The 27,194-nt window shown below is 47.8% G+C and overlaps 1 protein-coding gene across 9 annotated transcripts in view; it reads left to right on the forward strand.

The window, feature by feature from the left end:
• NF1 (neurofibromin 1) overlaps positions 1 to 27,194 on the forward strand; it is a 165,939-nt gene that overhangs the window by 32,490 nt on the left and 106,255 nt on the right. For 4 of the 9 annotated variants that reach the window (XM_044430097.1, XM_044430104.1, XM_044430101.1 and 1 more), the window contains exons 16-36: positions 246 to 369; positions 1,796 to 1,951; positions 3,731 to 3,977; positions 5,234 to 5,307; positions 5,420 to 5,503; positions 6,398 to 6,838; positions 7,677 to 7,816; positions 8,061 to 8,183; positions 8,634 to 8,717; positions 9,428 to 9,544; positions 10,445 to 10,626; positions 10,708 to 10,919; positions 12,110 to 12,271; positions 14,024 to 14,127; positions 14,721 to 14,856; positions 18,266 to 18,328; positions 21,415 to 21,573; positions 22,933 to 23,030; positions 24,340 to 24,486; positions 24,779 to 24,925; positions 25,655 to 25,765. In XM_044430097.1, the coding sequence (XP_044286032.1) occupies positions 246 to 369; positions 1,796 to 1,951; positions 3,731 to 3,977; positions 5,234 to 5,307; positions 5,420 to 5,503; positions 6,398 to 6,838; positions 7,677 to 7,816; positions 8,061 to 8,183; positions 8,634 to 8,717; positions 9,428 to 9,544; positions 10,445 to 10,626; positions 10,708 to 10,919; positions 12,110 to 12,271; positions 14,024 to 14,127; positions 14,721 to 14,856; positions 18,266 to 18,328; positions 21,415 to 21,573; positions 22,933 to 23,030; positions 24,340 to 24,486; positions 24,779 to 24,925; positions 25,655 to 25,765 (3,111 nt within the window). Of the gene's footprint in view, positions 1 to 245; positions 370 to 1,795; positions 1,952 to 3,730; positions 3,978 to 5,233; positions 5,308 to 5,419; positions 5,504 to 6,397; positions 6,839 to 7,676; positions 7,817 to 8,060; positions 8,184 to 8,633; positions 8,718 to 9,427; positions 9,545 to 10,444; positions 10,627 to 10,707; positions 10,920 to 12,109; positions 12,272 to 14,023; positions 14,128 to 14,720; positions 14,857 to 18,265; positions 18,329 to 21,414; positions 21,574 to 22,932; positions 23,031 to 24,339; positions 24,487 to 24,778; positions 24,926 to 25,654; positions 25,766 to 27,194 lie in introns of those variants that run through there. The other 5 variants (XM_044430098.1, XM_044430102.1, XM_044430105.1 and 2 more) reach the window with 4 other exon arrangements.

A 27,194-nucleotide genomic window follows, 5' to 3' on the forward strand; every position in this document is an offset into this window, starting at 1 on the left:
ATATGTGGTATTGTTACACTCTCACTTTGGTTGCAAATGCTGTGGACCTGCAAAGAGGGGTACTGAGCACCCTAGAAAGTAATGTTTGTTGGGAGGAGAAGACATTTCTCCATGCTTTGCTGGTTATATCTCTTGCGAGATCTACTCTGATAAACAGCTTCGTGCACATTTTACTGCTGAATTTAAAGCAAGTACCTCAATAAGTGTCTAATGATGATAATTCTCTTAATTTCTTGCTCCCGCAGTTCTCAAATGTTGTTTTGTATATGCAAGAGGCTAACAAGCAATCAGATTCTCAGCAGCACAGAAATCCTCAAGTGGCTGCGAGAGATTTTGATCTGCAGGAACAAATTTCTTCTGAAAAACAAAGTAAGTGGATGTCTCCTGGCTTGCTCCTTTTCTTGATCTATGGGGTAGTTTGTGGATGGGAAGAAAATTTGACTAGCTCCAGCTGTACTTAATGTTTCTGCTCAGTAAAGGAAGTGAAAATGTAACATGATTCTCAGCATCATGAACTAGTCCCCCTTGCCTGCCAGGGAAACCTAAGATCTGTTGCCCCAGTATTCCTCAGCACACCTTTACTAGCCTATCATTTCCTATAAGGCCCCTTCAGGTATGACCAGACTGTGCATAATCTTCACGTATTGGAGTAAAAAGTTTGTGGCTGAGCACATAAGCGCATGCCATGAGAAGAGACCTCAGTTGCTTATAATGAGCAAAGGCCATTGTGATCTTGTGGGTCATGAATGCTGAATGAATACCGAGAAGGCCTAGATTAAAACCCCTGCGATCTTGCGCTGGCCGTTGCCTCCCAGCCTAGTCTCTCTCATAAGTGGCCATGCAGAGAAAATGTTGGAGGACAAACATGCTGCATGTACCATGTTGAGCTCTACAGAGAAAGGTTGGAATAATAATTCATAACTAGCATGGAGAAGGGGCAGATTCATCTGTATCTGTAACTACTCTGCGATCCGCCAGAGAGACACGTAGAACCCATGTTTGAAGTCTGAACTCACTCTGTAATTTCCTAGATTTATTAATGCGTTGGGTAGTGGCTGCATTCACCCATAAGGCTAACTCATGGTTTGTTACTTAAGCCATGTGGATAAGTGCATAAGCCATGGCTTGTTTCCCGTATTTTGGGTTTGTTCCCCTCCTGACCCTTTTGGCAGCCATTGGAACAGTTTAATTTTCAGGCTGTTCCTGGGAAGGCAGCAGAGCAAATAAGCTGGAGTTAAGCCGTGATGGTATTTAGTTATCCCAGCAAGTCATGATTTAAACAAGTCGGACTTCATAAGCCAGCAGTAAGCTATGCCTTCTGTTTGTGGTTTGTCCTTGGTTAACCAATTCTAGCTTGTTTCTGAGGATAGATGCAGACGCAACAACAAGCCAGATTGCAATAAACCATACCCTGTCTTACTGTTAATGTGCAAACTATGTCTGTGCACAGAGAGTTTTCAGGCAAATTCAAAGGAAAATTTGGAGCACACAACTAAAATTATGATTGCCAGACTGCTCTCTAAAATCAGTATTATTGGCTTGTTTGCACTGCTCTGTATCAGAAGACAGAGGTGTTTCTGTTTTGAACAAGTCAACTTCTTGTATATTTATACAATTTCAGGATCAGAACTCTTTAGCCCCATCCAAAGTGTTTTCATTTCCTCCATTCCTAAGTACAGCCCCAGTAACCGCATCCCTCTCTCCCGTTTTCTGTCTTTTTTTTTGTTTTTGTTAAAGCCCTTCCCTTACAAAAGTTGGGTGATTTCTCCATTATTTTTCTTCCCTCTCTCTGTAGCAATCAGATAGGCGTTCCTGTCCCTTTCTCTTCCTTTATGGGGTAGGATGTGATGTCTCTGGGGGTGGAGCTAATCAAATTTCTCTTGACCATGAAGAGATGACGCGCTGTATTCCAGGAGCCACGCTCAGGAAGGGCAAGGGGAATTTCGGCATGGTAAGTAAGTAAAAGCAACATGAACGGGGCCGTGCTGAGCATTCTTCCCAGGCGGCTGCACCTCTGTGGCCTGGTTCCCCCTCGACTTTCAATCTGCTGCTGGCCCTTCCCTTTTCAGACCCTGATCAGTTGGAACGAGCAAAGCGGTCCTCTAGAAGTTCAGTAGCCAGATTTACTAGGCAGGACTAGTTCTGTTGCTGGACCTTGTGATTTGCTGTGGAGTTTCTGCCAGGCTTCCAGCAGTGGCCTGGGCTAGAACGGGACTACCCCTTGTTCAGGGAGTGGCCACTCCATGTGGTAAGTCACCAGCTGTGGCTCTTTGGGGCAGTCCCTGCCGCCCCTGCTTCCAAGACACAGCGAAACATTGGCAGCTGTGGGGATCGGTGTCTATATGTTTGCACTAACTCATCCCACCCTCTAAAGAGCAGCAATACGGAGCATAATTTGAGGATGGTAACAGGCAGTTTTTAAACAGGTTGAATAAGTAATAATAACAACAACAGCCAGTTGATTACGAATAGCCAGTGGTTGTAGAATAGTCAGCCAGCAAAGGACAGGACAGTAGGAAGCATGTTGGACTTTGGCCATGGAGAGCTGAGATCACGCAAGGAAAGGAATGAACGGGACGGGACACTGGAGAACCCCAAAGGGCGTGCTTGACCCGATCAAAGGTCCATCTCCTCCAGCATTCCATACAAATGTGCTCCTTACAAAATTTCCAGGTGATTTTTTTTTCTTAGCACCTGGGAGAAACAACATATCTGGGAATCTCAGAGCAGTTTCCACATCTACCAGGAGCAGGTTTTAGGATCTTAATCGCTCATTCAGGTGAAACCCCACTCAGTGCTTTGCCTTAGGGTTTGCTCATGGAAATGCATTGTGCAGCGCAGGGGGCTTGGATAAATAGGGATGGGGGTGGCAGGTCAGGGCCTTCTCCCTGCTAACCCACAAGTCCAACGTATTTGTGGGCATTATGGGTTATCAGAGATGGCAACTTGCAGTGTATTCCTGCTAGCAAAGTATCTTCCAGCTTTGAATCGGACCGGCCTCTCCAGGCTGGTCACTGGGCCCTTGTGGACAGGAAGGACTGTCAATGCTTCCTGCATCAGCTGGGATGTTGCCCAAGCAGCAACCATTTTCTTGCCTCTCATGTGCATTTCTCGGTGCTGTGTCTCCCACTCAGTTCCTGGCTCAGTGTGGGCACTGGCTGAGCGGACATGTGTTTTAATCATTTTCTCTCTTCCCATGCTGTTGTGGAGGTCCAGTCCTTGGGGTGTCCTAGGATGCCCAGCATCCTTACCTTGCCACCCTGTTTTCAAATTCCAGGAGAACAGACAGGGCCAGGAGTTTAGCCTCTCACTGGCAGCTTAGGAGGAGGCCTAGATTCTTGTATCTTCCCCTTGGCAGGGAAACGACAATGCATTATGGGATAATCGTAATCAACCGATAGCCTCCAAAACTCTGACTTAGAGGCCCTTCTCCTTCTGGTTTGGTGATCTCTCTTTTTCTTTTGTTGTGCAAATTTATTTGGGAGGTAGAAAACAAGGTTTGTAATACGTCTGAGACGTCATGTCCGTTTGATCTCCTCACATGACCTGGATGTACCACCGCTTGCCTGGAATGTGTTTCCAAGGAGCAATTCCTGTTGCTGGGAAGAAGAGCGGACTTTTAAAACCATGTTCACCTCTCTCATTTCCGTACCACCCAATAGATGAAGCTCTGTGGGTAGTTAAAGGCCCATGAACACGGGCTCACTTTGCCCTTGTCCTGTCTCCTAAGGAAAGCGCTACGGGCTGCAGCGGGACACCAATCTGTCGCCAAGCACAGACCAAGTTGGAGGTGGCCCTCTACATGTCCCTCTGGAGTCCCGACACGGAGGCGGTGCTGGTTGCGATGTCCTGCTTCCGACACCTGTGCGAGGAGGCAGACATCCGGTGCGGCGTCGACGAGGTGTCCGTTCACAACTTCTTGCCCAACTACAACACCTTTATGGAGTTTGCGTCTGTGAGCAACATGCTGTCGACAGGTAAGGAACAGGAGGCGAGGGCCCTTCCTGTTCTACTCCCTTTCCTTTTTCCATTTATTGGTGTGCCACCTTTCAGGATACAAATCGTACCTGGGCAATTTGTAAGTTACAGATGCTAAAGTCACGATGAAATGCTAACTAACATAAAAATCAGGATCCTTCCCTCCAGGCAGCTGGAAGAAGAAGCCCCTGTTGGGGTGAAGAAATTCTAGCTGTAGGAAGAGCAAGCATCCGGTGTCCACGCATGTCTCCTCCTCTCCTGTGGGGGAAGGAGGGCAAAGTCCAACCATAGCAGGCCTTGATATCGCATGCAGCCTTTACTTGCTAACTTCCACCACTTCAGACTCCTACTAGAGTTGATAAATTCTGTGATGTTTAGCACCCCCTCTTTGTGAGGCTGTTCTTTAAATTTTGATGTTGGGAGCACGGGGGCAGCTCAGCCAGATTCAGTTACAGTGAATGGGGGAATGAGCCGTGTTGCATTATAATGAAGTGAGTCGCGTTTAATCATGCAGTATGTATTTTAAACTGAACTAAAATAACTTGGTTTGAAGTCGAATACAGTTTGAAGCTGTTGCCTAAATGGATTGGAAGTGTTTAACTCGAATGAAAATAAGCAAGTGAGCTGTTCAGACTTGGGAAAACATGTAGGATTGATATTGGGTGCATCTGTATAGTGATGCTCCTGTAGAATAAACAGCATTTCTTGTCATATCTTCTTTCTTTCTGTTACAAGACTTTCCACCCTCATTGGTTCTTTTCCAGTCAGACGGACTTTGGATCCATTTTGCCCAAACATCAGAATAATGCACATCTTTTTACAAGTAAAGGAGAGCAAAAACTAAAAACAGTTGTAGATGTATAGCCCAGTGGCCATCTCATAGATATATTGTGTGTGTGGGTATATTCAATTTATATTCCACGTTAAATTAGTTCACGGATTCTCTAAGTGAAATCTTAGTGAAATCCAGTAGGGACAGCAGCAGTCTTGGATCCTGTGAGTCCCCAAGTTTGGATGCTTCCCTTATCTCAGCCTTGCACTGGCAGAAGTCGGGAAAATAAACAAGGAACCTTCAGAGCGGATAGAAAAGGTCCATTTCCCTCTACACTGACATGACTTCAAGCTGGTCTGGCTTTGGAAAGGGGGGGGGCATTCAGCTGCTCCGCTCTCCTGCAGTTTGGGATTGCTTGGCCACCACTGATAAAGCCACCTTGTGAAGTTGAAACTCTGCTGAGTTTTGATCACCTCTCCTTAGGAAGAGCGGCTCTCCAGAAAAGGGTGATGGCGTTGCTAAGGCGGATTGAGCATCCAACAGCGGGAAACACAGAGGTACCTCCTTCCGTGTTTTTCTCTCCTTATGGAAATATTCCCTTCTTCAGCAGTTGATGGAATTGCATGCAGCTTGTCTGGTCAGAAAATCCTTTCCTTTCTTGTGCTCTAGGCTTGGGAAGACACACATTTAAAATGGGATGTAGCCACAAAATTGATCCTCAACTATCCAAAGACAAAAATGGAAGATGGCCAGGTAAGACGGGTTGCTCGGGAGCAACTTCTGGACCTGTCTCCCTCCCTGTGTTGAGTGCCTGATGTGGCCCCTTGCCCACCAGAGGCCTCGGATTGCCACCGCTACGCCCCCAGCGGACGTGGCTCATGCGGTCACCCTCCTTTTCGTTTCATCCTCAAACAGCCACCCTGTGAGGTGGGGTTGGGTGAAATTCAGCAAGTGGCTCAAACTTGCCCAGTGTGCTTGATGACTGAGTGGGGCCTAGAGCGCGGATCTTCCGAGTCTCTTCCATTCCCACTCTGTCAGACCTAGACCATTCTCTGCCGTCTATCAGTTCCACCTTTCTAGAAGGCAGTCAGCTTTGTGGGGAGGTTGTTCTAAATGTAGCATTGATTGGGCTCATTTGTGAATCAATGAGCTTTTCAGTAGAATTTCCCAAGCGTCTTACAAATCAAATAAAAAAGCAACACAGCGGGCAGAACTGTAACATAAAACAGGAGAGCAGCGGATGGCATCAACTCCCTTTGGCTGGGAAGCGGGGAGGGGAAGCCCACTGGACTCCTGGCATTATGGGTGACTCCCCAGATGGGAGGGTTTTAACTTCATGCCTGCTAGTGCCTAAACACGCCTTGTATCATGATTCTAGTCCCAGCTCTAGCATGATAAAGGTTCTGGGTAGGAGCCTCTCCTCGTGATCTGTTGGGAATGGAATGGGAGAGCGGTTGCGAGGCAGAAGGAAGCCAGTCCTCAACGGTTCCTTTCTCTAAAACAGGACTTCTGATGTCCTAGGATTTCTTGGGGGTGGGTGGGGAGCAGGTTGCCGCCTGAAATGAGCAACCAAATGCATGCAGGCGCCTCATGAGCATCAGACCAAGCATCATGCCGTTTCCCACACCCCGGTGTGATTCTTCCCAGGTCACTGAAAGCCTTCACAAGACGATAGTCAAAAGACGCATGTCTCACGTCAGTGGGGGAGGCTCCATCGACCTCTCCGACACAGACTCCCTGCAAGAGTGGATCAACATGACGGGCTTCCTGTGCGCCCTCGGCGGGGTGTGCCTTCAGTACCGCGGGAGCACACCCTTTCCATCCTACAGTCCTCCCATGGGCCCTGTGAGTGAGCGCAAAGGATCCATGATATCCATCCTGTCCACCGAAGGCAACACGGAGATGCCCGTGAGCAAGTTCATGGACCGCTTGCTGTCTTTAATGGTGTGCACCCATGAGAAAGTGGGCCTGCAGATACGGACTAACATCAAGGAACTCATGGGGCTCGAGCTGAGCCCTGCTCTTTACCCAATGCTCTTCAACAAGTTGAAGCACAACATCAGCAAGTTCTTTGACTCTCAAGGGCAGGTAACCCTTTTGCTTTAATTAGATTCTTATGGAAAGCCATTGCAATAATCCAGAATCCCTTGCTTAGAGATGCCGAGGTGAAGACATGGAACCGTTCAGTGGAGGTGAGACGATGCAGAAGTGGGCGGGCGTTTTGTTTGATCCCGGAAATGAAGTTTTGTCTCACTAAATATTTTCTGTTAGAATGATGGTTTCAGATCCTCAAGATAAGCTCTTCATATATGGCTACCTGATCTTTACTTCCCTTGGAGGATGACTAAGAATTACATAATACAAGGCTAGAGAGCCAAAGTCTTCTAGTGTCTCTAACTTTTGGAAATACAATCAGTGGGGAAAAAGTTTTCCTTCTGATTTTTCAGATTTCTTTTCCAAGCATTCACTTGCATGGTTAATATGCATGCAGTTTGCCTCACTGACTGCAACTCTGAGCTACGTTTCTGCCAAAACTGTCAAGGTGCTTCACACTTCCAAAATACCTAAGGGGAAAAAAACCCTAGAGAGAGAAACAGTCTGTCTGCAGGATTCTGTCAGGTGGTCTTTTCCAGATTTGAGTCTGGGACTCAAATTCTTCCTCAGGGGACCCTCTTTAACTTAAGCCCTGAGAAGGGGCTCTGTCCATGTTGTATGCATTCCATCCTTCAAGATGAGCTCCCGTCTGGAGGACATTCTCCAAGGTTGGCCAAAGCTGCAAATTTACGTGCCCAATTTTGCTTGTCCGCAGCCTGTGAACTCAGCTTCAGTTTAGCACTGCCTGAGTGTTTCAGCTTCAGTCCAGATTTGCAGCTCATTGTTGTGTTACCTAGAAAACTTAACCACAGCACCATCTGTTCCTGCCCAGGTCTTGCTGAATGACACCAACACGCAGTTTGTGGAGCAGACCATTGCCATCATGAAGAACCTTCTGGACAACCATACCGAAGGCAGCTCAGAGCACCTGGGGCAAGCGAGCATCGAGGCCATGATGCTGAACCTCGTCAGGCAAGTCGGTCCCTTTTCCCTGTCGCAGGATGCTCCCGACGCCACTCCCGGAGGCGGATTCTCTCAGGAGCCACTGGCTCTCAGTTTGTGGGCCGAATTCTCACCCAACACGTTAAGCCTTTGGATCAGTCTGTGTGTCGTCGGGACCCAAGCAGGGTCTTGATTTGAAGAAGATGCCCATGGAGCGGTTCAGTCCTTGGGAGTTCATTTAATCCCGAGACTTGTGTCTGCTCTCTCCTCACAGGTATGTGCGTGTCCTTGGGAACCTGGTACACGCAATTCAGATTAAAACCAAGCTCTGTCAGCTCGTGAAGGTAATGATGGAGAGGCGTGATGACCTTTCCTTCTGCCAAGAGATGAAATTCAGGTGAGGGTCCATGGAGTAGCTTACAAAGAGAAGAGTCACACACAATGCCAAACCACGGTTTAGTGCTACCTGCAGAAGCAGACTGCCGCCTGTGCAAAGCCCTGGTCTTGCACACTCCCCCTCATTCTCATGCAAGAGGAATAAACCATAACAGATTCCTGGGTTCATGCAAACAACCCAGGAATCGTGGTTCAAAAATACGCCACTCATTTGTCAAACGAGGCTGCTGCATTCCCTGGGTTGTGTTGCTGGCTCACTTAACAAGCTAAAGGTTATTTTAAAACATTTTTTGTTTGTATGTAACAACGAGCATGTGTGTGTTAATATTTCTGAGAAATCCTTTTATTTAGCACTTTACTTTGGAAGTGCCTTTTACTCTAACCCTGTACTGCATTATTATGGCTTTGGGAGGGTTTTTTCCCCCAAATCCTTTCTTTTGTAATTTTTCAGGAACAAGATGGTAGAATATCTGACAGACTGGGTTATGGGAACGTCCAACCAGGCCACAGATGAGGATGTGAAATGTTTGACCAGGTAAGAGGGCTGAAATGCTGACTTTTAACAGTAGAGGGCATCGTCCACAAGGATAGCTGAATATGGCTCAAGGTATGTCCTGATAGCAATAGATGCTCTTCTTCCTCCATTACAGCATGAGATGGGAAAAGCAGGCCGCGGGCACCTGCGTGGGCTCCGATTGTGGGGCTGGTCCACCCATTTCCAGTAAGCCATCAGAGAAAAAGAGATGCGACCAAGAGGAAGCCCTCCGTGTGGTTGCATGGGTTGAGGTCTGGGCGAGGTGTGCCCAAAGGTGTGTTTCACAAGGTGTGAGGTCATTGCGGAGGTTCAGAATAGCAGCACGAAACAGTGCATATCAAACTGAGTGTTGAAGGACCTTCGGAGAACTAAAAAGCTATATTCTTTGTGCCAAAAATGGATATTAGTTGTTGGTGGTTCAGAATTGCAAGTTGGGGACATCAATAGGTGCCTCTCAGGGGAAGTCCATTTCTGTTTGTGCAGCAGAGATCCATTTCTTACGAAAAACGGGTTCTCCACCGTGACATGCAAGCCACTGCTTTTGCCTTTAGGCACTTTATGCTGTTTATGGATTTCCCCAGAGAAAGCCACACATGCCCAGGAAGTGTATCCGGGGCCACAACTCAACAGAGCAAAGCAGCGTAAAGGGCTGGATCAAAGTCTTTCTCCATCCTCCATTTAAACTCGGTTCTGTTTCCTGTTTTGTTCAGAGACTTGGACCAGGCCAGCATGGAAGCCGTGGTGTCTCTCCTTGCGGGACTTCCGCTGCAACCTGAGGAAGGAGATGGAGTTGAACTGATGGAAGCTAAATCACAGTTGTTCCTTAAGTAAAGGCTGTCGTTATTATTTTTGTAGCAACTTCCTGATCAAAACAGCTAGAATTCTGTTACATTTGGGCAATGTAGACATGTAGTCTTTGTGGAAATAGTTAAGACGTAGACAGAGAAAGCTGCAGTCTTATGCCCTTGACTCTCGTAAAACATTCTAAAAAAGATTTATCACAATGGATATCTTGGATCGAAGTAATTGTAGGCTCTCCAGTTGGCTTTCTTGTATCAGTCTCCCCATGGGAACAGGGTGGGGGTAACCTGAGCCTACTTCTCTCTCCTTAAATTGTTCCTTAAGTTTCTGGATCTGACTGCAAAGCAGAGTTTATGCTTCTGTTGACAAGTTTAAAGAGAAGCCTTTAGAAATATGAAGGCTTGTAGGTTCTTAATTGAGCAGGAGCAAGAACTAATAAGCAGTTTTGTCTCAGCCTGAACAGGGAGACTTGTTCTTGTCCTTCCTCTTCGGGGTAGCCAGTGGCTAGCCTAGGTGAGAAAACCCTCTCACTGCCCAGGTGAATGCTGGAACAGGTAGCCCTGGTGGTTTGACATACCACCCTGTCACTGAAAAAAGCAAAACCCTTTTTCTAGGTGGCTTGCAAGTGATGCAGCCAGATACATATTCCAACAACAGTAAAACATTGGCTAAAACCAGTATATAAAAGCAGCATAAATCAGCACATTGAGAAAAGATCAGTGAAAGACCTAGGAAAGTTAAAGAGCTATTTTCTTTGTGCCAAAAACAGGTCACAGTTGGTGGCGGGTGAGAATTTGCAGGTGGAACATATCACAACATAGAAGTACCTTGTGGGGGAAGTTCGTCTGGGTCTGTACAGAAGAGGCCCGCTCCTGATGAAAAAATGGCTTTCCACACGACACGCAAACCGCTGTTTTTGCCCGTAGGTACTTCACGCTGTTCATGAACCTCCTGAACGACTGCAGTGAAGTCGAAGATGAAAGCGCGCAAACCGGCGGCCGGAAACGCGGCATGTCCCGAAGGCTGGCCTCGTTGCGCCACTGCACGGTTCTGGCCATGTCCAACTTGCTCAACGCGAACGTGGACAGCGGCCTTATGCACTCCATAGGTAAAGCAGGGGACCTGGGGATATTTGGCCACGCCGTGTGGCAGGTGACTGTTTCGGCTGAATCTTTCCATTTGTTGGTAGGTTTGGGGTATCACAGAGACCTCCAAACAAGAGCAACGTTCATGGAGGTCCTCACCAAAATTCTGCAGCAGGGCACGGAGTTTGACACCCTGGCAGAGACGGTGCTGGCAGATCGGTTCGAGAGATTGGTCGAGCTGGTCACCATGATGGGCGACCAGGGGGAGCTGCCCATTGCCATGGCCTTGGCAAACGTGGTCCCTTGCTCGCAGTGGGTAAGAAGAAGAATTGTGTTGGGGATTGTTCCTCCTCCATGTAAGTTCACGAGCAGAAGCGATTCAGGCACAAGCAGGGTAAGAGCCAGTGTGGCCTAGTGGTTAGAGTGCTGGGCAGGGAACCTGGGGGATCTGGGTTCTAGTCCCCACTCAGCCACAGAGCTCGTGGGGAAACTTTGGGCCAGTCACAGACTCTCAGCCCAGCCTACTCGCAGGGTTGTTGTGGCAGGGGTAAGAGGAGGAGAATGTTGGAAGCTGCTTTGAGTACCTTGAAAGGAAAAACGTGGGCTCAAAATCTAATACATCTAATATACAAGAAGTTTTATACCAATGAATAGTTCTGATTGCGTTTGTGACAAGTGCTTCTGCCGCTGATATAATTCTGGAGCATCACCGATGTTCAGCAGTGACTTCTTGGGGAGATGAAGCAAGGGGGGGTAGGAAAATCCCTTGGTTCCATGTGCATGGCCCTTTGGCTCATGCCACTGTGCGCGTAGGTCTTCACGGTACTTTCCAGATTTACCCTAAGCAGGTAACAAGAACCTGCTTCGTGGAAAGCGGTGGAAGAGACCTGTGGGCTGTCTGAATGTGCCCCAGAGGCTGGGCCTGACTGGTGTTGGCCCCTTCTCTTGTGCACTGGTAGTGGATAGCAGTGCCTGGTTTCCCAGTGGAGCTGGGATTTGTAATTCCTGCAGACCTGGAAGAGGTGCAGAGTTGATGCTCTCCAGGAAGGGAGGGTTATGCCCAAAGCAGTGGGAACTCAGCCAACGGACGCACTCTCTTTGCTTCCAGTCGGGATCAGTCGGGTGCCCAGCTCACTGGCCATGTTATCCTTCTCAGTTGCTGGAAGAAAACGTCACAGTTGAAACCATAAAACACGTTGCCTCACGAACGGGGGCTCTTCATAAAGGGGTTTCGAGGTGGCCTTTTACCCAGGTGCTCACTGGACCCAGGTCTGTTCTGCTTCAGCAGAGTAGCTCCATCATGTGCTGGGATGCTTTGCAGCTGCAGAACAAGGTGAAAAACACATTGAAGAAACAAACAGTGTTGTCAGAAGGAGTTTCAGGCATATCACAGCTCGGTTACGGTGCCTTTTTAGTTTCACAGCTTCTGTCTTGGATGGTCCTCTGGAGGAAGCTGATTAACACTGTTGTGCCTTCCTTTCCTTGTCACCTTCCTTTCTTTGCAAGGACGAACTGGCCCGTGTGCTCGTCACTCTGTTCGACTCCAGGCACTTGCTCTACCAGCTGCTTTGGAACATGTTTTCAAAAGAGGTTGAACTGGCCGATTCCATGCAGACGCTCTTCAGGGGAAACAGCCTTGCTAGCAAGATAATGACTTTCTGTTTTAAGGTAGTTCAGAGCTTAATCGAATCTCATTCAAGAACAGAGAGGGGGATGGGATGGAGCAGAGCACAAAGCCAGGTGGACTCGAAAGATTTCCCGCCTTCACCATTTAGGGTATCCTGTTGCTATTCTGCTAGCCGATTAAAATTTCAGCAGCACAGACTGGGTCAGTTCATGGGTTTTGACAAGCCACTGTTGGTTAATTAACTTGTAGGATGCTGTGGTGCCTGCAATTAAGCAGCCCTGGCTGACTTTGTCTGTGGTTCATCGTGTCATGTGACCCTGGTGGCAGGGGTTATTTAAGGGTTAGACAGCTCCCAGATGACCCGCAGCTTCTTTGAAGGCGATGTGTGGGTTGCGTAACCTTTGGAGAAGCCCTGCACCCTGGGTTCCCATCATGCAAGAAGCTGCAGCGAGCTGCACATCTACAGACGCCCTGCAAATTAGTGTCTGCGGACGCCTGCCAAGGTACCGCAGCGGTAGGGGAACCAAGCCGCAGCAGGCTTTTGTGTCTTGTGAACCAGGTCACTGCTTCTTTGTTCTGTTGCTGCAAATCAATAGAATTCAAGTTAGTTGAATTTTAGATTCATCTGTTTTAGTAAGGCGGCAGAGGAAAAAACGTTAAAAACAGGACAATGATTGTATGCTCACTGTCTCGCTCTCCTATTAAGAAGTATCATTACCCGGAATTCTTGACAAAATTAAGACGTGTAAACAGGTCAAAACAAATTCTGTTAAGTGTGTAGGCCTCTTGAACAAAGGGTGGGACAGTTCTAAGCGTGCCAGTTGCCTGTATGCAGGATGTGGGCCTCGCCTTGAGCTTATCTGCCTACTCCTTGCCGCCATGGTCACCGCTGTTGTCTGCTTGCCCAAGGGAGGCGAGGCGAGGCGAGGCGAGGCATCCAATGACAGCCTCAAGCCACAGGAGGCCAAAGGTGCTGCTGCACCCCAGGTAGAGGTGTGGGCCTTGGCAGGTGCCCAGTAATGCCAGCCTCGAGCAGTTGTACGCACACACGGGGAGAGAAGCAATGCAAATAGATGGTGGATCAGATTTTGAATGGAGTGGGGATTGCCCTTCCCCCATTTGGCTGACAGGAACAGCCCCATCAGTGAAAGGACTTAATTCGATTTGGCTAAAACGTTTGCAATGAATTGTGCAAGTTAAAAAAAAAAACCCTTGTGGTTTTGCACGTGGGGAGTTCCCCTTGCACAGAGCAGATTTCCAGGTGGTGCAGTGTCCTTGCGGCTCCATCAGCACTGCAGAAACTGCGCCCTAGTTTGTTTTCTGCAGTGTAACCAGTGGGCTTCATTGCATGTGATGGCGCATCGCTCCTGGTTGGAGGGTCTCTTCGAAATGAGGTGTCTCCAGGCCAAGCTTCAACTGAGAGCACACTGAGTTTTAAAAGGCAGTGTAAGGTGAGGCAAAGAGCGAAGAAGCCACTGTCTTACTCCTGTGTGTTACTTTGAGTCTGCAGTCACCTTGTAAGTCACTTCCTCCCTCCATCCATGGCAGCCAGTGGTACGGAGCCAGGTAGGGCAAACCAGGACACAGGCGGCAAGAGTTGGCACATTTTGCAGGGGAATAGAAGGTGGAGGTGCCTTTTTAGAGACAACCACCCCTCCTTTTCTCACAACGTGTGCCCTTTTTCAGAAGGTTGACCGCTCAACAAGTTGAAAGAAATAATCATACCGCGATGCTTTTAATGGCACCGATTTTTGTTGACGTCCTGGGTTGATACAGCAAACTCTCCCCTGCAGGTCTATGGGGCAACTTATTTACAGAAGCTTTTGGAGCCTTTGTTAAGGATGGTGATCACGTCTTCTGAATGGCAACATGTCAGCTTCGAGGTGGACCCTACAAGGTTTGAATCTGGCACAATGGGGAGGGAGAGAAATCCACAATACTCAGTTGTGGATCCCTTGGTACAATATTTGTTGTTGAGAGGGGAATGTTAAATTACATTTGCGATTCTAAAAAGATTCTGATGAGACCTGGAACTCTGGTTTTGCTAGAAGAGACCTCATTGCCAGTACCTGCCCTTTTCTCTATCCTCCCCTCTCCACAGTGTGAGGTCTGCAGTCGCTATCGAGCCCAGATAGGACTGTGGCTCAGGACTTGTCAAATTTTTTATACTTACATTTTGCAGTCCCACCAAGAATGGCTCCTAAAATCTATAGAAAAGTATACCATAGTTAGGCATGTTTTGACAGGTGAGTTTGGCCCAGTCCTTTCAGAGGGTTTCTCCCTGGCTGCTGGGAAAAACATGCACAGGTGCCAGGCTGTTGAAACAAACTCTAGGCCTAATCCAGCTGCAACTCAGTAGCTCTGTATTCTCGATAATGACAAGCCAAAGGAAAGTTTTGCTATAGCTTCGGATGTGCTGACATGGCCCATGTATCTCCCATGGATTGAGTTGGCTAGCTTTGAGGAGCCAACGGCAGTCGTGTCTTGTAGGCTGGAATCCAGCGAAAGCCTTGAGGATAACCAGCGGAGCCTTCTGCAGATGACGGACAAATTCTTCCACGCCATCATCAACTCCTCCGCGGAGTTCCCACCCCAGCTTCGAAGTGTATGTCACTGCCTTTATCAGGTATGCCTGAGCCCAAAATTGCTCGTTTTCATGTTTTGCTGGTGGCCGGCACGAAGAGGGGCAGCCCTCCCGTTCCAGCTGTGCTCCTCGTGGAAGCAGTTTCGAGACATTTTGTGGGTTCCCCGTTCCCACTTTGGAGGCATTCTGAGCAGATGAGGTCTTAATGAAGGAATATGGGCTGCTGGAGAAAGGAACTCTCCTGCCTCTTCCCAAATTCTCTGCAGTCTGTCTGATCAGTACAGTGCTGCTGTCAAAGCCCCTTCCCCAACTTACTGTTTCAGTGCACTTCATTTCTCTCCTCCACCCCTGAATATGGCAAATGATCAAACGGTTATTAGCTGTGCCTTGTCCTATTTTTCCTCCGCTTGGAATTCCTGGAGCAGGGGGCAACGATGATAATAGGGGAGGGGGAGTTCTGCAAATCCATCCAGATTCCTCATTCCCTGGAAATAGGTGTTCTTCTTTGTGGCTTTGTGCATCACACATACGGGCTCCGTGCTTGTGCGGAGGGTCTGTTGGGAGGAAGATTTCCAAGTTAGACCCATTCTGGTGGGAACTTCTCCCCTCCCACCCACTAGTATATCTAGGAGAGGTCCCCACCTTGTCTACATCCTCAAGCCTCAATAGCTAAGACTCACCCAACAAAACCAGACCTGATGGTGCTCTGGATAGCTCCATGAATGGAACCGTATTCCCCATGGTGTCCAACTCGTGATGCATCCAAGAACTTTATCCCCGCCGTGTTGTGCAAATTCATCACCGCAAGCTACCGTGGGTTCCACAATAAGAAGGTAGCAAAGCAAACACTGGAAAGTACAAGAGAGGATGAGGTGAGGAGGCAAAATGCTTAAGCGGAAAGTCCTGAGGTGCCCTGTTGGAAGAGTGCTGGGGGAGAGGGTGGGATCCTCCTCTAGATATAACAGGAGGCAGGAGGGGAGGGGTCCCTGCCAGGACTCCAGCTTGGAAATCTTCCTGACAGCAGGTCCTTTGCATGCACAGTGTCTGTATGTGTGACCTTACTTGTTGTTTTGTAAAGTCATTAATGGGTATCCTACCGCTTTAAAAAAAACAAAAAAACAAAAAAAACAAAAGCCCTTGGATCCTAATCCAATTCTTTGGGGAAGTACATAGGAGCTTTCCTTGCCAAGTAAGAATGTGATTGGACTAGCAAATAATAGATATAATTTGCAGGATCTGGGAAGATGGCTGAGCCTGCAGTTTCCTTTTTAGATACAGGCTTTAAGCCACATTCCAGAGTATGCAACTAATTTTATGATGAAGTCACTGTGAAGTTCGAAATGCCTTAGAAAGTAATAAATAATCAAGGTTAGTTTTCCCTTGAAGAAAGGTTTCTCGATAAATATATGGCTGAACCAGTTTCAGTAGCAATGTGGCCAACCATGGTTTGATCTATGGTAGAAGAATCACAGAACATGTTTATTACGAGCGATCCTGTAATCCGGCTTGGGGGCAGTGGAAAAGGAGACCAGCCACACACCCAGTGCTCGTAAATGTGACTTCTCTCCCACTTTTGCCGAGCAGAATTCGAGACAGACTGTTAAAGCACTATGAGGGTGATCCAAGTTACTAGATGGATTATTTAAACCATCACAAGCTGTAAACATAATATGTTCTTGGTGTGTTTGATTCCATAAGTTTCCATAAGTTCTTGGTAGAGATGGGGATAAATTCAGAGTTGTGGGGGGATTCATCCAAGTCCTCCCCAAATTTCAGGTCTGTCTTGCCTTATTTTTGCTATTTGCCACTTTTACCCCCAAAAGCAAGTTTACCTATATATATATAGATGGGGGGGGGCAATATGGGGGGTTGGTTGGGGACAAGAGATCTTGTGAGCATCTCTCAAACCTGGGTGCTCCTAAAAGTGGGGAGCTAGTTCCATTGCATTTTCTTCTGCCTCCCACCCCATTTAATTGAATCTGGAGCTAGGATCTGGCGAGACGCTATGGTCCTGAGCGTGCTCAGTAATACTGAGGCCTGCAGGTTGAAACCCACCTGCCGTCTCACCAAGGACACTTGCTTGGAGATCAGGGAGAATGCTCGAGGTGGGCTGTGGCCATGCTCCTCAAACGACTGTTTTTGGAGCTTGCTTGTCACTGGCTGCAACTGGGGTGTGGGCAGGGGGGTGATTGCAGTGCTGTCGCAGAGAAAGGCTGTTCAAAATCTGCACCTGCTCAAAAGGGGCCTGGATGTTGCTTCGAATTCTGCTTCTCTTCTCACCCTTTGGTGTGCCACCTTAAATTCCAGCTCTGCCACATTGTTCTTGAAGCATCCTAACGCAGCTTCCTAAAATCCTCCGTGTGTGTGTGGGACGGGCAGAGGTTTGGCAACATGGGCCTCCCCTAATTACAGCCACCCCCCCCCCCCCCGGAGAGCTGCTTTGCTTGTGATCGCACAGTGTAGTCAGTCGCTGCCTGGGACATGCGTGCCTTCCCCAGAGGGAGATCTTTTAGAATCAGCAGAAAAACTGCACAAAAGCTGGAAGCATCCTCTTTAATTGTGGGCTGGAAGAAAGGGTGCAGAGGAAGAGGGGCAGCCATCCAAGGTTACCCACCCATTTTGGAGGGGGATCCACGAGGATTGTGTTTAGGGAATGGTTATCCCTGGAGACCAAGACTCAGGACTGTCCCCAGGGATAGGTGTAGCATCTCAAGAATACCTTGATCTGTCATCTTTTTTGCACAATGAACAAATCAACAAAGTGTCTGTTGCTTTTGCCGTGAATCAGGCAGGTGTCCTGTATCTCAATGGATGCTTTGGGTAAGAATGCAAGGAAGTGCAGAGTCACAGCTCTTGAAGTTTGGGAGACAGTGCAGGCAGTCCTGGAATAGGACCTACCTTCTGGGACTTTGTGTGGTTAGGGGGCAGTAGCAGCAAGCAGAGACCCAGCTCCCTTAGCAGGACCTAGTCTTTTTGTCTTCTGCGGAAGCTTGTTCAAGAAAGAGCAAGGCTGTGTAGGTGGGTTAAAGGGCGATTTATCTGGGGAAAAAAATCCTCTACAAGTCTCAGTCAGCCTGTCCCACATCCAGTTTGGGGGATGGGGAAAGCTTTTGTGAAGGACCCACTGCACCTTTGTGGAAGACATTCTGCATATAAGAACATACAGCGGGTTGCCATGTAACCTTAGCAATTTAATACTCTAAAATGCTTAACCTAGCCAGAAATAGTAGAAATGATTAGAACCCTGACATCTGCTTGCTTTGTATTTGTGAACCCGTTGTGGTCACCCACATGAAATTCAAATGCTACCCAACATCACCGTGTCTATTCCATTTCCTGTTCCGTTCTGTAACATTTGATCGTGTGATTTTGTGTACAAATGGACATTGGGTTTTTTGTTGCTGTATGTGGTTGGTGCTGTGACTTGTTTGTGCTAATCTCTGTTCTGTAGGCAACTTGCCACTCTCTCCTGAATAAAGCTACCGTAAAGGAAAAAAAGGAAAACAAAAAATCAGTAAGTTTTGGAGAAGTTTTATTAGCCATTTCTTTCAAAGCACACAAACACCCCATTCCCCAAATGTCTTCATTCCAACAACTCTTCGCTTCCACCCTTCTTAGACTGTTGTTGTAAAATCATTCTACTAATTCTGGCACCAAAGAGCTTTCATTTTAATTAACATTGGGCTGAAGTCACACCTGTCTTTAAAAATAGTAATAATTCCACAAAAATTCTGAATGTCTCTTTCAATTTCCAGTTGGGAACCTCTGCACCTCTACACTAGCATTCTGATGATCCTCTCTTTGCCACCATTTGCAATGCGAAATAACAAGGGGAAAGTCAGGAAACAAGGGCAAGGCATATGTTTGCACTGGTGGTAGCGTCTCCCAGGAAAAGGAAGGCATCCAGCGAGAATCGGTATCGCTTTCCACTTCACCTGATTGGCAGAGGAGGAGGAAGCACTGGAGGCCGCAGGGGTTTGATTGAAAACATCCACACCATGCAAGTGCTAGCACATGGTGGAGGTGGATGTTGAGGGTTGGATTGTGATGCTGTGGATGAAAACAAACCGAATTGGGGCAGGTTCCTAAAACAACCCATTCCTATGAAACCAGCTTTCAGAGCAGCCAAGGCAAAAATCTTTCAGTTATCCATACCCGTTTGGAGGTAGAGTACAAGATCTGTGCACAGATGGATTGGCCTTACTTTCCAACTTTCCCCCCTACGTATGAAAGAGCAGAAAACCCAAGGTTCTTGCAAAGGTGCTGGTTTTGCTTTGAAATATTGTAAACATTTTGCTAACCAGAATGCAATCCAGGTAGGGGGAGATGCAAACCCCCTCTTCTTCTCTATTTTATCTCCCTTTGTTTTTAACCTGATAAGACTTCCCTATTGCCTAATGAAATTGGGCGTTTGCTTACCCAAAACAAATACGTTCTGGTGAACCTCACTTAGGTGAGAACCTCTTCGTGTTTGCTTTGCCCATATTCTGGGTTGTAGTTCTGAGGTTTTTGGCCTGGAAACATGTTTTAGTGGATTGCTCAATCTCTTGTTCTCTGCCAGCAGATGAAGGTAGCCAGTGTAGGTGAGTCCTGCTCGCTCCAAGAGGAGCACCAAGTAAATTGACTGGAGGTTTTGTTTCATGAGAGCGGCTGGTCACAGAGTCTTCATAATGCCTCCAGTATTGATGGCAGGTTGCCTGTGAATTCAGTTGCTGGGGCACATGAGTGGCGCTCTCACATTGGCATTCTGCTTGTGAGTGTCCTTGAAGCATCTAATCTGTGAGAAACGGGACTGCACAGACTGGGCTTTGGTCTGATCCAGCAGGGCTGCACTTAATCTCCAAGGCTTCTGCATTTCCGGTGGAAATGGTTCCAGTCATGTCCGTGTGTCACAAGGCATCTTCAGAGCCCTGGCTCAGATTGGATTCCCATTTTCTCTGCGCGCTCTTGTCATCCGTCACGGTGGGAAAGGAGCCCAACCTGCTTATCGCGACGTGCCTGATCGGCAAAGGCGTTCTGAACAGAAAGCTGGGCTAGCAAGGGTGGAATGGGGGTGATTCGGTCCACGGGCTACCGCTTGCTGACCCAGCTTTGGGAAAATATCAGGTTCTTAGAGAGAACTCTGTAGTTTTGGGGCCTGGCATCATTCTTGGAAGAACAGAACAGTGCACTCTGCGGTGAAATCCCTAGGGAACTGCAGGTGTCTAGATCAGCATACCCCAAGCCGACACCCTCTTAAATGGTTTGAGTATAGTGTCTGTCATCCCTTAACTGAGGCTGGTGATAGTTGTAATCCAGCACATCTGGAGACCACCCAAGTAGGGAAGGTCGGCCGAGAAGGACACTGCCAGTTTTGTTTATCCTGTGAATTGACACAAAAACCTTTTGTGGGTGTATGTCCACCTCTTCTAGGTCAGAACAGTGCCTGGCTGGGAGACTGCCTGGGACCCCAAAGCTCGCCACCTTGTATTTTATTGCAGAAGAAAGGTGGGATGTGTCGGAATGAGCAGGTTCGGTTCCTTGTGCCTTGGAGGTCTGGGAGCGCAGTCGGCTGGGCCTGCCCACGCTTTCCCTGAGCTCCCTCAAGGCGCATGTGCCGTAGGCCCTTCTGCAAAACTTGGCCACCCATGTGGGTTCTGCGTGCCCGTATCCCCTCCGTACCATACCTGCCTGACAGTCCCAAAGGATGTGGCCCTAAGAAGGCCAGAATCCCAAACCAGGATTCACTCCCGAGGGAGTTGGCTGCCAGCGCCTGAGTTTGTGTCTCATCCGCAGTCTAACAAACCATGATTTTTGAAACAGCCCCGTTAGATCACAATTGGGCCAGAGCGTGCAAAGAATCCTGGGTGAAAAGTGTATGAACTGCTTTGCTATGTTTTGTTTTTCCTTCTTTGGGGGAATAAACAGAGTTCTACATGATGTTTTGAATTGACTATCTCCGTAGTAAATACTGCGAGTGCTCCACTCCTTTCCCTACACAGGTAGTTTTGTTTGTTTCTTTGCAGGTTATCTAGAAGTATTATCAATGCACTATAGCAATTTATGTTTTGTTGATGGTTGCTGCCAGTGGATGTATGAAGCGAAAATTACCTTTTCACTCTTGTGATTTAGCCAGTGTTTTGAGCTGAATATTTGAACTTAGCCGTTGTATTAGCCAAGTGTTACTCCAGGATTTGGGAATAATAGCCTGCATGTAAAGGAACTCTTAATTTTCTTTACATTAGAGGACTTTGAAGTGGCTTTTTGATATCTGTCTTGAATTATTTGAATTTGCTTATTTTGCAAGAGAGAGAGGGTGTGTGTTTTGGGGCAAAAGGGAAAAATGGCAGAGTAAACTCATTCCTTGCCTATACTGTTATCAATAACCCACTCTTTCTTTCTCTCTTTCTTATCTTCTAATAACAACTTGATCCTTGTCTCAGGAGTCTCTTTAATTGCAGCCATTTTGGCCCCTGTCCCTTTTCGTCCTGTGCAGCAACGCGTACGGAAGGATTGGCAGCCATTAGGGAGTCGAAATGCCCGCACACTGTCTTGTTCATGTTTGTTTTCCCCCTTCTGTCTAAACTGTGCCTTTATTAAATTTTGACTTGTGCTATTCAGGTTGTCAGCCAGCGGTTTCCACAGAACAGCATCGGAGCTGTGGGAAGCGCCATGTTCCTGAGGTTTATCAATCCCGCCATTGTCTCTCCATATGAGGCAGGGATATTGGATAAGAAACCCCCTCCAAGGATCGAAAGGGGCTTAAAGTTAATGTCAAAGGTGACAAAGTGGATTTCTTTTCTGCATGTTTGTGGAGAGGGTTGTCTTGGTGGAATGTGGCAAACTCTAATTATGGCTGTTTGAAATGCATTTTCACTGAAGGCATTAATGGCACATTTTCTGACAAATTAATAAGGGCTTTGCAAGGGTGTATCTTTGCCCAGAAGGATTTGGAAGACTTCCATTCTTTTGAAGAAAGCCTGGTTTTTGTTTTTTCACAGAGTGGAAGACAGAAAACAACTGAAATGCTTATGACTTTGTGGGAGATGGCAATATGTTCTCTCCCTCATGCCCAACTTATTCATCACTCTAAACACCTTGGCAAGCCCCCTCTTATGAATAATTGTTTTAAACCCCAAGTGGACACCTTCAGGGGCTCAGGGAACAAACCTTCTCCCTCTGCAGAAGATCACCATGCGGGAAAGAATTTTCTGCCAAAATTGGGTGGCATGACTGCTGGGCCAACAAGCAGCAGTGGCAAACAGTACCTTCCCTGTGGTATCTTAAAAGAGCAGTCGTCCTTATTTTGCTGCTTTATCACCACCAAAACTTGAGCCGTGAAAAAAGCCAGGACTGCATCTGGCTTATGGGCTGCAGGGTGTTCGCCTCATCTTTAAGCCCTACTTAGTATTGAAAGAGCAGAGCCATGAGATGAGGCGGATGAGTTCCAAGGTGGTAGAATTCACTGTAGCGCTTCAGACGGTGCACATTTTCTGCCTCATTTCCCTGAATATAAGATTCTCACAACTGAGCAGCCAGACTAGGAGCACTCTGTCTGATGCATTCCTTGCTGTTTAACTTACAAGGTTTGTTTTTAAGTTTGGGAAACATTAAAAGAAGAGTACAGTCCACTGACTCACCTCATTTTGCTCAATGTGTAGACCGATCCTTATTTTTGGCAAAGGAAATAGCAACATTTTGACTCCAGTAGTCTTGATTGATTGATTGATTGATTATTTATTTATTTATGTGTTACATTTGTGTACTGTCCAATGACTTACATCTCTGGACGGCTCATAACATAGATAAATTGGCAATCCACTCTGGCTGCAAATTAATAAAATGCAACAATAAAATTCAGTATTAAAAGATACTAAAATATTGATTAAATAGAAAGGTCAAGCGTCAAGTGCTGTAAAGTGTGTTTTCCTTGAGCCACATCAAGTCACACTGGTGGCGGATAGATTTCTTTGGTGTGTACACAGCAGATTACATTTGTGCTACCAAATGTCCCGTCAGCTCTAATGAAAATAGATCCTTTGTGAATGCAGAGATAACACTAAACAAAGTAACTTCCTGGAACAGGCTGTTGTGCCACCGTTTATGCCAGGAGTTTCAGCTCTTCTATTTATCATTTAGGTACTGCAAAGCATTGCCAACCATGTCTTGTTTACAAAGGAGGAGCACATGCGACCCTTTAATGACTTCGTAAAAAGCAACTTCGATGCTGCACGGAGGTAAGCCGATTAGAATGCGGCATTTTGAAGAGAAATTTTGCCCTTGTGGCCTGCTGACCCCGGTGGGTTTAGAAGTTATAGCCAGAGAGTCTGGAGGCAAACTGTACAAGCTGCAGCAGGCGCAGGGTGGCTTCCTGTGAGGCTGGGAAACGGAGATCCAAGGGGCAGGAGGTGCAGCACAACACAAGCCCTCCGCTCAGACCCAGAGCCAGTGTGGGGCTGATTCCACACATCTAGAAGATTGTAAAGGGGTGCGATTGGGGCTGGGGGAATCAGACAGGTTTCTGGAAGCAAAGAGGCCTTGCCAGAGGCCATAGTATCGAAATGACAGTTCCTGGCTCAGGAGTAGCGTGGCCCTAAAGGCAAAGGGCTGGGCAGCAAGCGCTTCCACTGATGCTGGTGGGCTTCCTGGGAGGCCTGGGCATGGTGAGGCACCGGGCAGCTGATGACCTGGTGGAGGAGGCAGAAACCAAAATGGAAAGGATGCAAAAAAGACGATCTGGTTTGCAAAAAAAAAAACCACCTGTCGCAATCCAGTGGGTTTGTGAACTGTAAGTGCCAGCTTCTGGGTCAAGTTTAAACATCCAGATTCTAAGGAGAAGCGTTCTGTTCACAGAGATAATAGCTGCCTTTCCTTCAGGACAAGGTTTCCTGGTACGTTTTGGTATGCTCTGTTAGGGCTGCTCTTTGTTCTGAAAAAAAAAAGGAGTCTGATACTGGCATTTCTTCTGGCAGTTGGTGAGGCCTGAAGCAAGGAGGTAAAACACAGGTGGACTTGTCTGACCTATCTTGACATGGTGCCCTCTGGAACTGTTGGACTACAACTCCTAGTATCCCCAGTCAGCTGGCAGTTGCGGGGAGTCACACTCTAACATCAGGAGGGTGCCGTGTTGGGGAAGGCTGGGCTAGAAGCCACCTCCAGGAATGGCTGTCACAGATTCCGGGTTGGTTTCCATCCCTCCTGTTAAACAGCTCCAAAAGGGGCGCCTTGTGCTGCGCTGGGCAAAGAGGGGGAAAGTCTGCAAGCGCAGTTGCCTCTGCTGTCCGCAGAACGTCTCGTAAACATCTGTTTGGCCGGCAGAGCTGATGGCCACAGCTGCACTGCGACTGAGCGGCCAACGGCTCCCGCGGCACCATCCTCCTTCCCCTGGAAGGACCGCAGGGGAGCACTGCCGCACGCTTCGGTAATGTAAGTGTCCGGCTGTGCCTGTCGTGTCCTGCAGGCACAATTCGCATCCCACAGAACGGATCTGCACCACCGTTGTCGAAGTGCCCGGATTGGACGCTTTTGGCTTTCCTCTGCCCGTAGGTTCTTCCTTGACATCGCGTCCGACTGCCCAGCCAGCGACACGGTGAATCACAGCCTCTCTTTCATCAGTGACGGCAATGTGCTGGCCTTACACCGTCTGCTGTGGAACAACCAGGAGAAGATAGGCCAGTACCTTTCCAGCAACAGGTAGAAGTAACTGGCCCACAGCTAGGCGGAGAGTAGAACCCAGATCCTCCCGAGCTTCGGCCCGGCTCTCAGACTCGTACATCACACGGGCTGTCAAGGGTTGCTCTTAGAAGCCAGGAATGTTTTTTCCCCTGGTATTTTCCTCCCCAAAGGGTGCTAAATGCGTGCATGGCTGATCCCTCATCTCAGCTTACCGGATGCCGAATGTTACCTTAGAGGAAAAGCGCAGACAATGCGAACCATTTGATCCATTTCACTGGGGGCTTATCACTAATGTGTGGTTGTCCTCCAGGGACCACAAAGCTGTTGGGAGGCGCCCTTTCGACAAGATGGCAACCCTGTTGGCGTACCTTGGCCCTCCCGAGCACAAGCCTGTGGCGGACACACAGTGGTCCAGTATAAATCTCACCAGTTCCAAGTTTGAAGAATTCATGACGAGGTAATGGCTGCTGGATGCACGTGTGGCTTGTGTATTTTGTTTATTGATTGATTTATTAACAATACATCAACTGCTTCGTAAAGGAAGTTTTCCTAGTAGCTTGCATAGAACAACATTGCAAATCACTGCTTGTGTTTGCACGATGCAGCAACCCGCTCCATGAATAAGCTACAGGGTTTGTGAGTTACCTGCAGGGCTTACAGAGTTACCACTGTGAGCCTGGAAAGCATTTGGGCTCCCTGTGGGTTGTCATCCCTCCTCTATTTTGGGTTCTTGCACGGTGTCCTGGGGATCCCATGGCAGTGCCCATCTAGTTTCCTGTTCCCACTGCAGTTGAGACCTTTTGCATTCTCCATTATCATTTTCCCTTTACCCATTTTGCCACTCAAAAAAGAAAAGGGGTAAAAGGGAAGATGAGCCACAAAAGGGGTTGTTAGCAGGGGAGGCTGAGCCCGTGCGGGTCGCTCCAGAGAGCCATGTGGGCGCTCGCTGGGGTGGTGGTTGGCGGTGGCTGCGACATCACGCTTGAAAACACTCTCTCGGGTTCCAGGATGTGTGTTTAGACTTTGCATGTCTCTAGACCTCAGGAACGTTTGTGTAAAAGGTTCCCATGTGGCTCGGAGTTCTGAGCAAGCCTGAAACAAGCATCAGTTGGCTTCTGGTTTTAGGGGGAAATGTAAGCACATGAGCACAAAGGGTTGCCTCTAATGCTTATACTTTCATCATTAGGCATCAAGTACATGAAAAAGAGGAGTTCAAAGCCCTGAAAACACTAAATATTTTCTACCAAGCTGGGACATCAAAGGCTGGGAACCCTGTTTTCTACTACATCGCTCGCCGGTAAGACAACTTCTCATTTTCCTTTGATATTTGTTATTTGAAGCTGCAAGGTCTATTTGAAGGCTCCAAGCACCTTTTGCTCCTTCTGAAGCTAGGATGCGTGTCTGCTGCATTTTCATTGTGTTTTGAAAGTGCTGGCCCAGTGGGGCAGGCAAAAGCTCGCTGGCCAATGTCTGTAAGTGCTCACTTGATATTCAGAAGAGCTCTCGTAGACAAGAGTTTTTATCATAATCTGGTTACTGCTTTGTGTGGGCAAATTCACTGTGTCCTTGGGGCTGGGCTTTGTTCCTTTCACAGCTGGGAAAAGCTATTCCCTAAGTTAGAAATCCTAAATCCGCACGCCTGCCGAGGGCTGGCAGTGATTGACCAGAAGAGGGATCTTTGGGCTGTGCTGGATAACTTGGCAGAGACGTCACCTGCCAGGGCACGTGAAAAAGGCAGTCATGCCTCTCCGGATGCTTCCAGAAGTGTTGGGCTTCTGCCTCCCATCCGTCCCCGCCTGCATGGCCACAGTGCGGCTCTTTCTGGGACAAAGTGTCCATAGGAAAATGCAGCATATATTGCAGCGAACAATGCACCCGATTTCTGTACAGGCAGATAGCCTTGGATGAAGCAGCCTCAAAATGTGTACAAGAAGGAAGCGTCCTTTGCGGCACGGATGTCTCTGAAGAGGCACCTCAGTGCTTTGCGCTCTGTTCTGGAAAATAAGGCTGCCAGTATGATGCCTCCATACAGATCTAGGGGGTGACCGCATTTCAAATACTGCCTGACATGCAGAGCTAGTACGACGACAGCTGAAATGACCGGGTGGCTGCAAGACTTTCCCTTTGAGAATCTTTTGCAGCATTTGGCGCTTAGAAAAGGGTTGGTAATGGAGGACATGCCAGAGGTGTGGTGAGGAAAATAGTCAAGAGGCAGAGCTCGTCCTCTCTCAGCTCATCCTGAAACTCGGGGTCTTTTTTTATGTGAAGCAAAGTAAGGAGAAACTCAAGACAGAGATGAGCTGCGCCACTGTGCGCGCTCGTTGTCGGCCTTGATCGGCGTGTGTGAGTCTGGACTTTGCTACCAGCAGATCAGTGTTGGTCAAGACAGGTTTGTGAAGATTCAGGCAATCAGTGGGCACTAGTCCCACTGATGATACGCTTCCTCCAGTAGCAGAAGCAGAACCCAAACTAGAGGATGCTGTTGTGCTTGTGTTCTGTTTGTGGAGCTTCCACGGGCCTCGGTTTGCCCGCTGCACGTGAGAACAGAATGCTGGGCTTGGTCAGCCCTTTGCTTTGGACTGATCTGGCACAGCCATTTTTGCATCCAGTGACCCTCTTCCAGTGCATCTCTGAGTTACTATAAAATTCCATTTTCTTGTGCTGTACCTCGAAGCATGAACTTATTATTATTATTATTATTATTATTATTATTATTATTATTATTA

This window comes from Varanus komodoensis, unplaced genomic scaffold (assembly GCF_004798865.1).
Source record: "Varanus komodoensis strain SLA01 unplaced genomic scaffold, ASM479886v1 scaffold20_1, whole genome shotgun sequence".
Taxonomy (NCBI): Eukaryota; Metazoa; Chordata; class Lepidosauria; order Squamata; family Varanidae; genus Varanus; species Varanus komodoensis.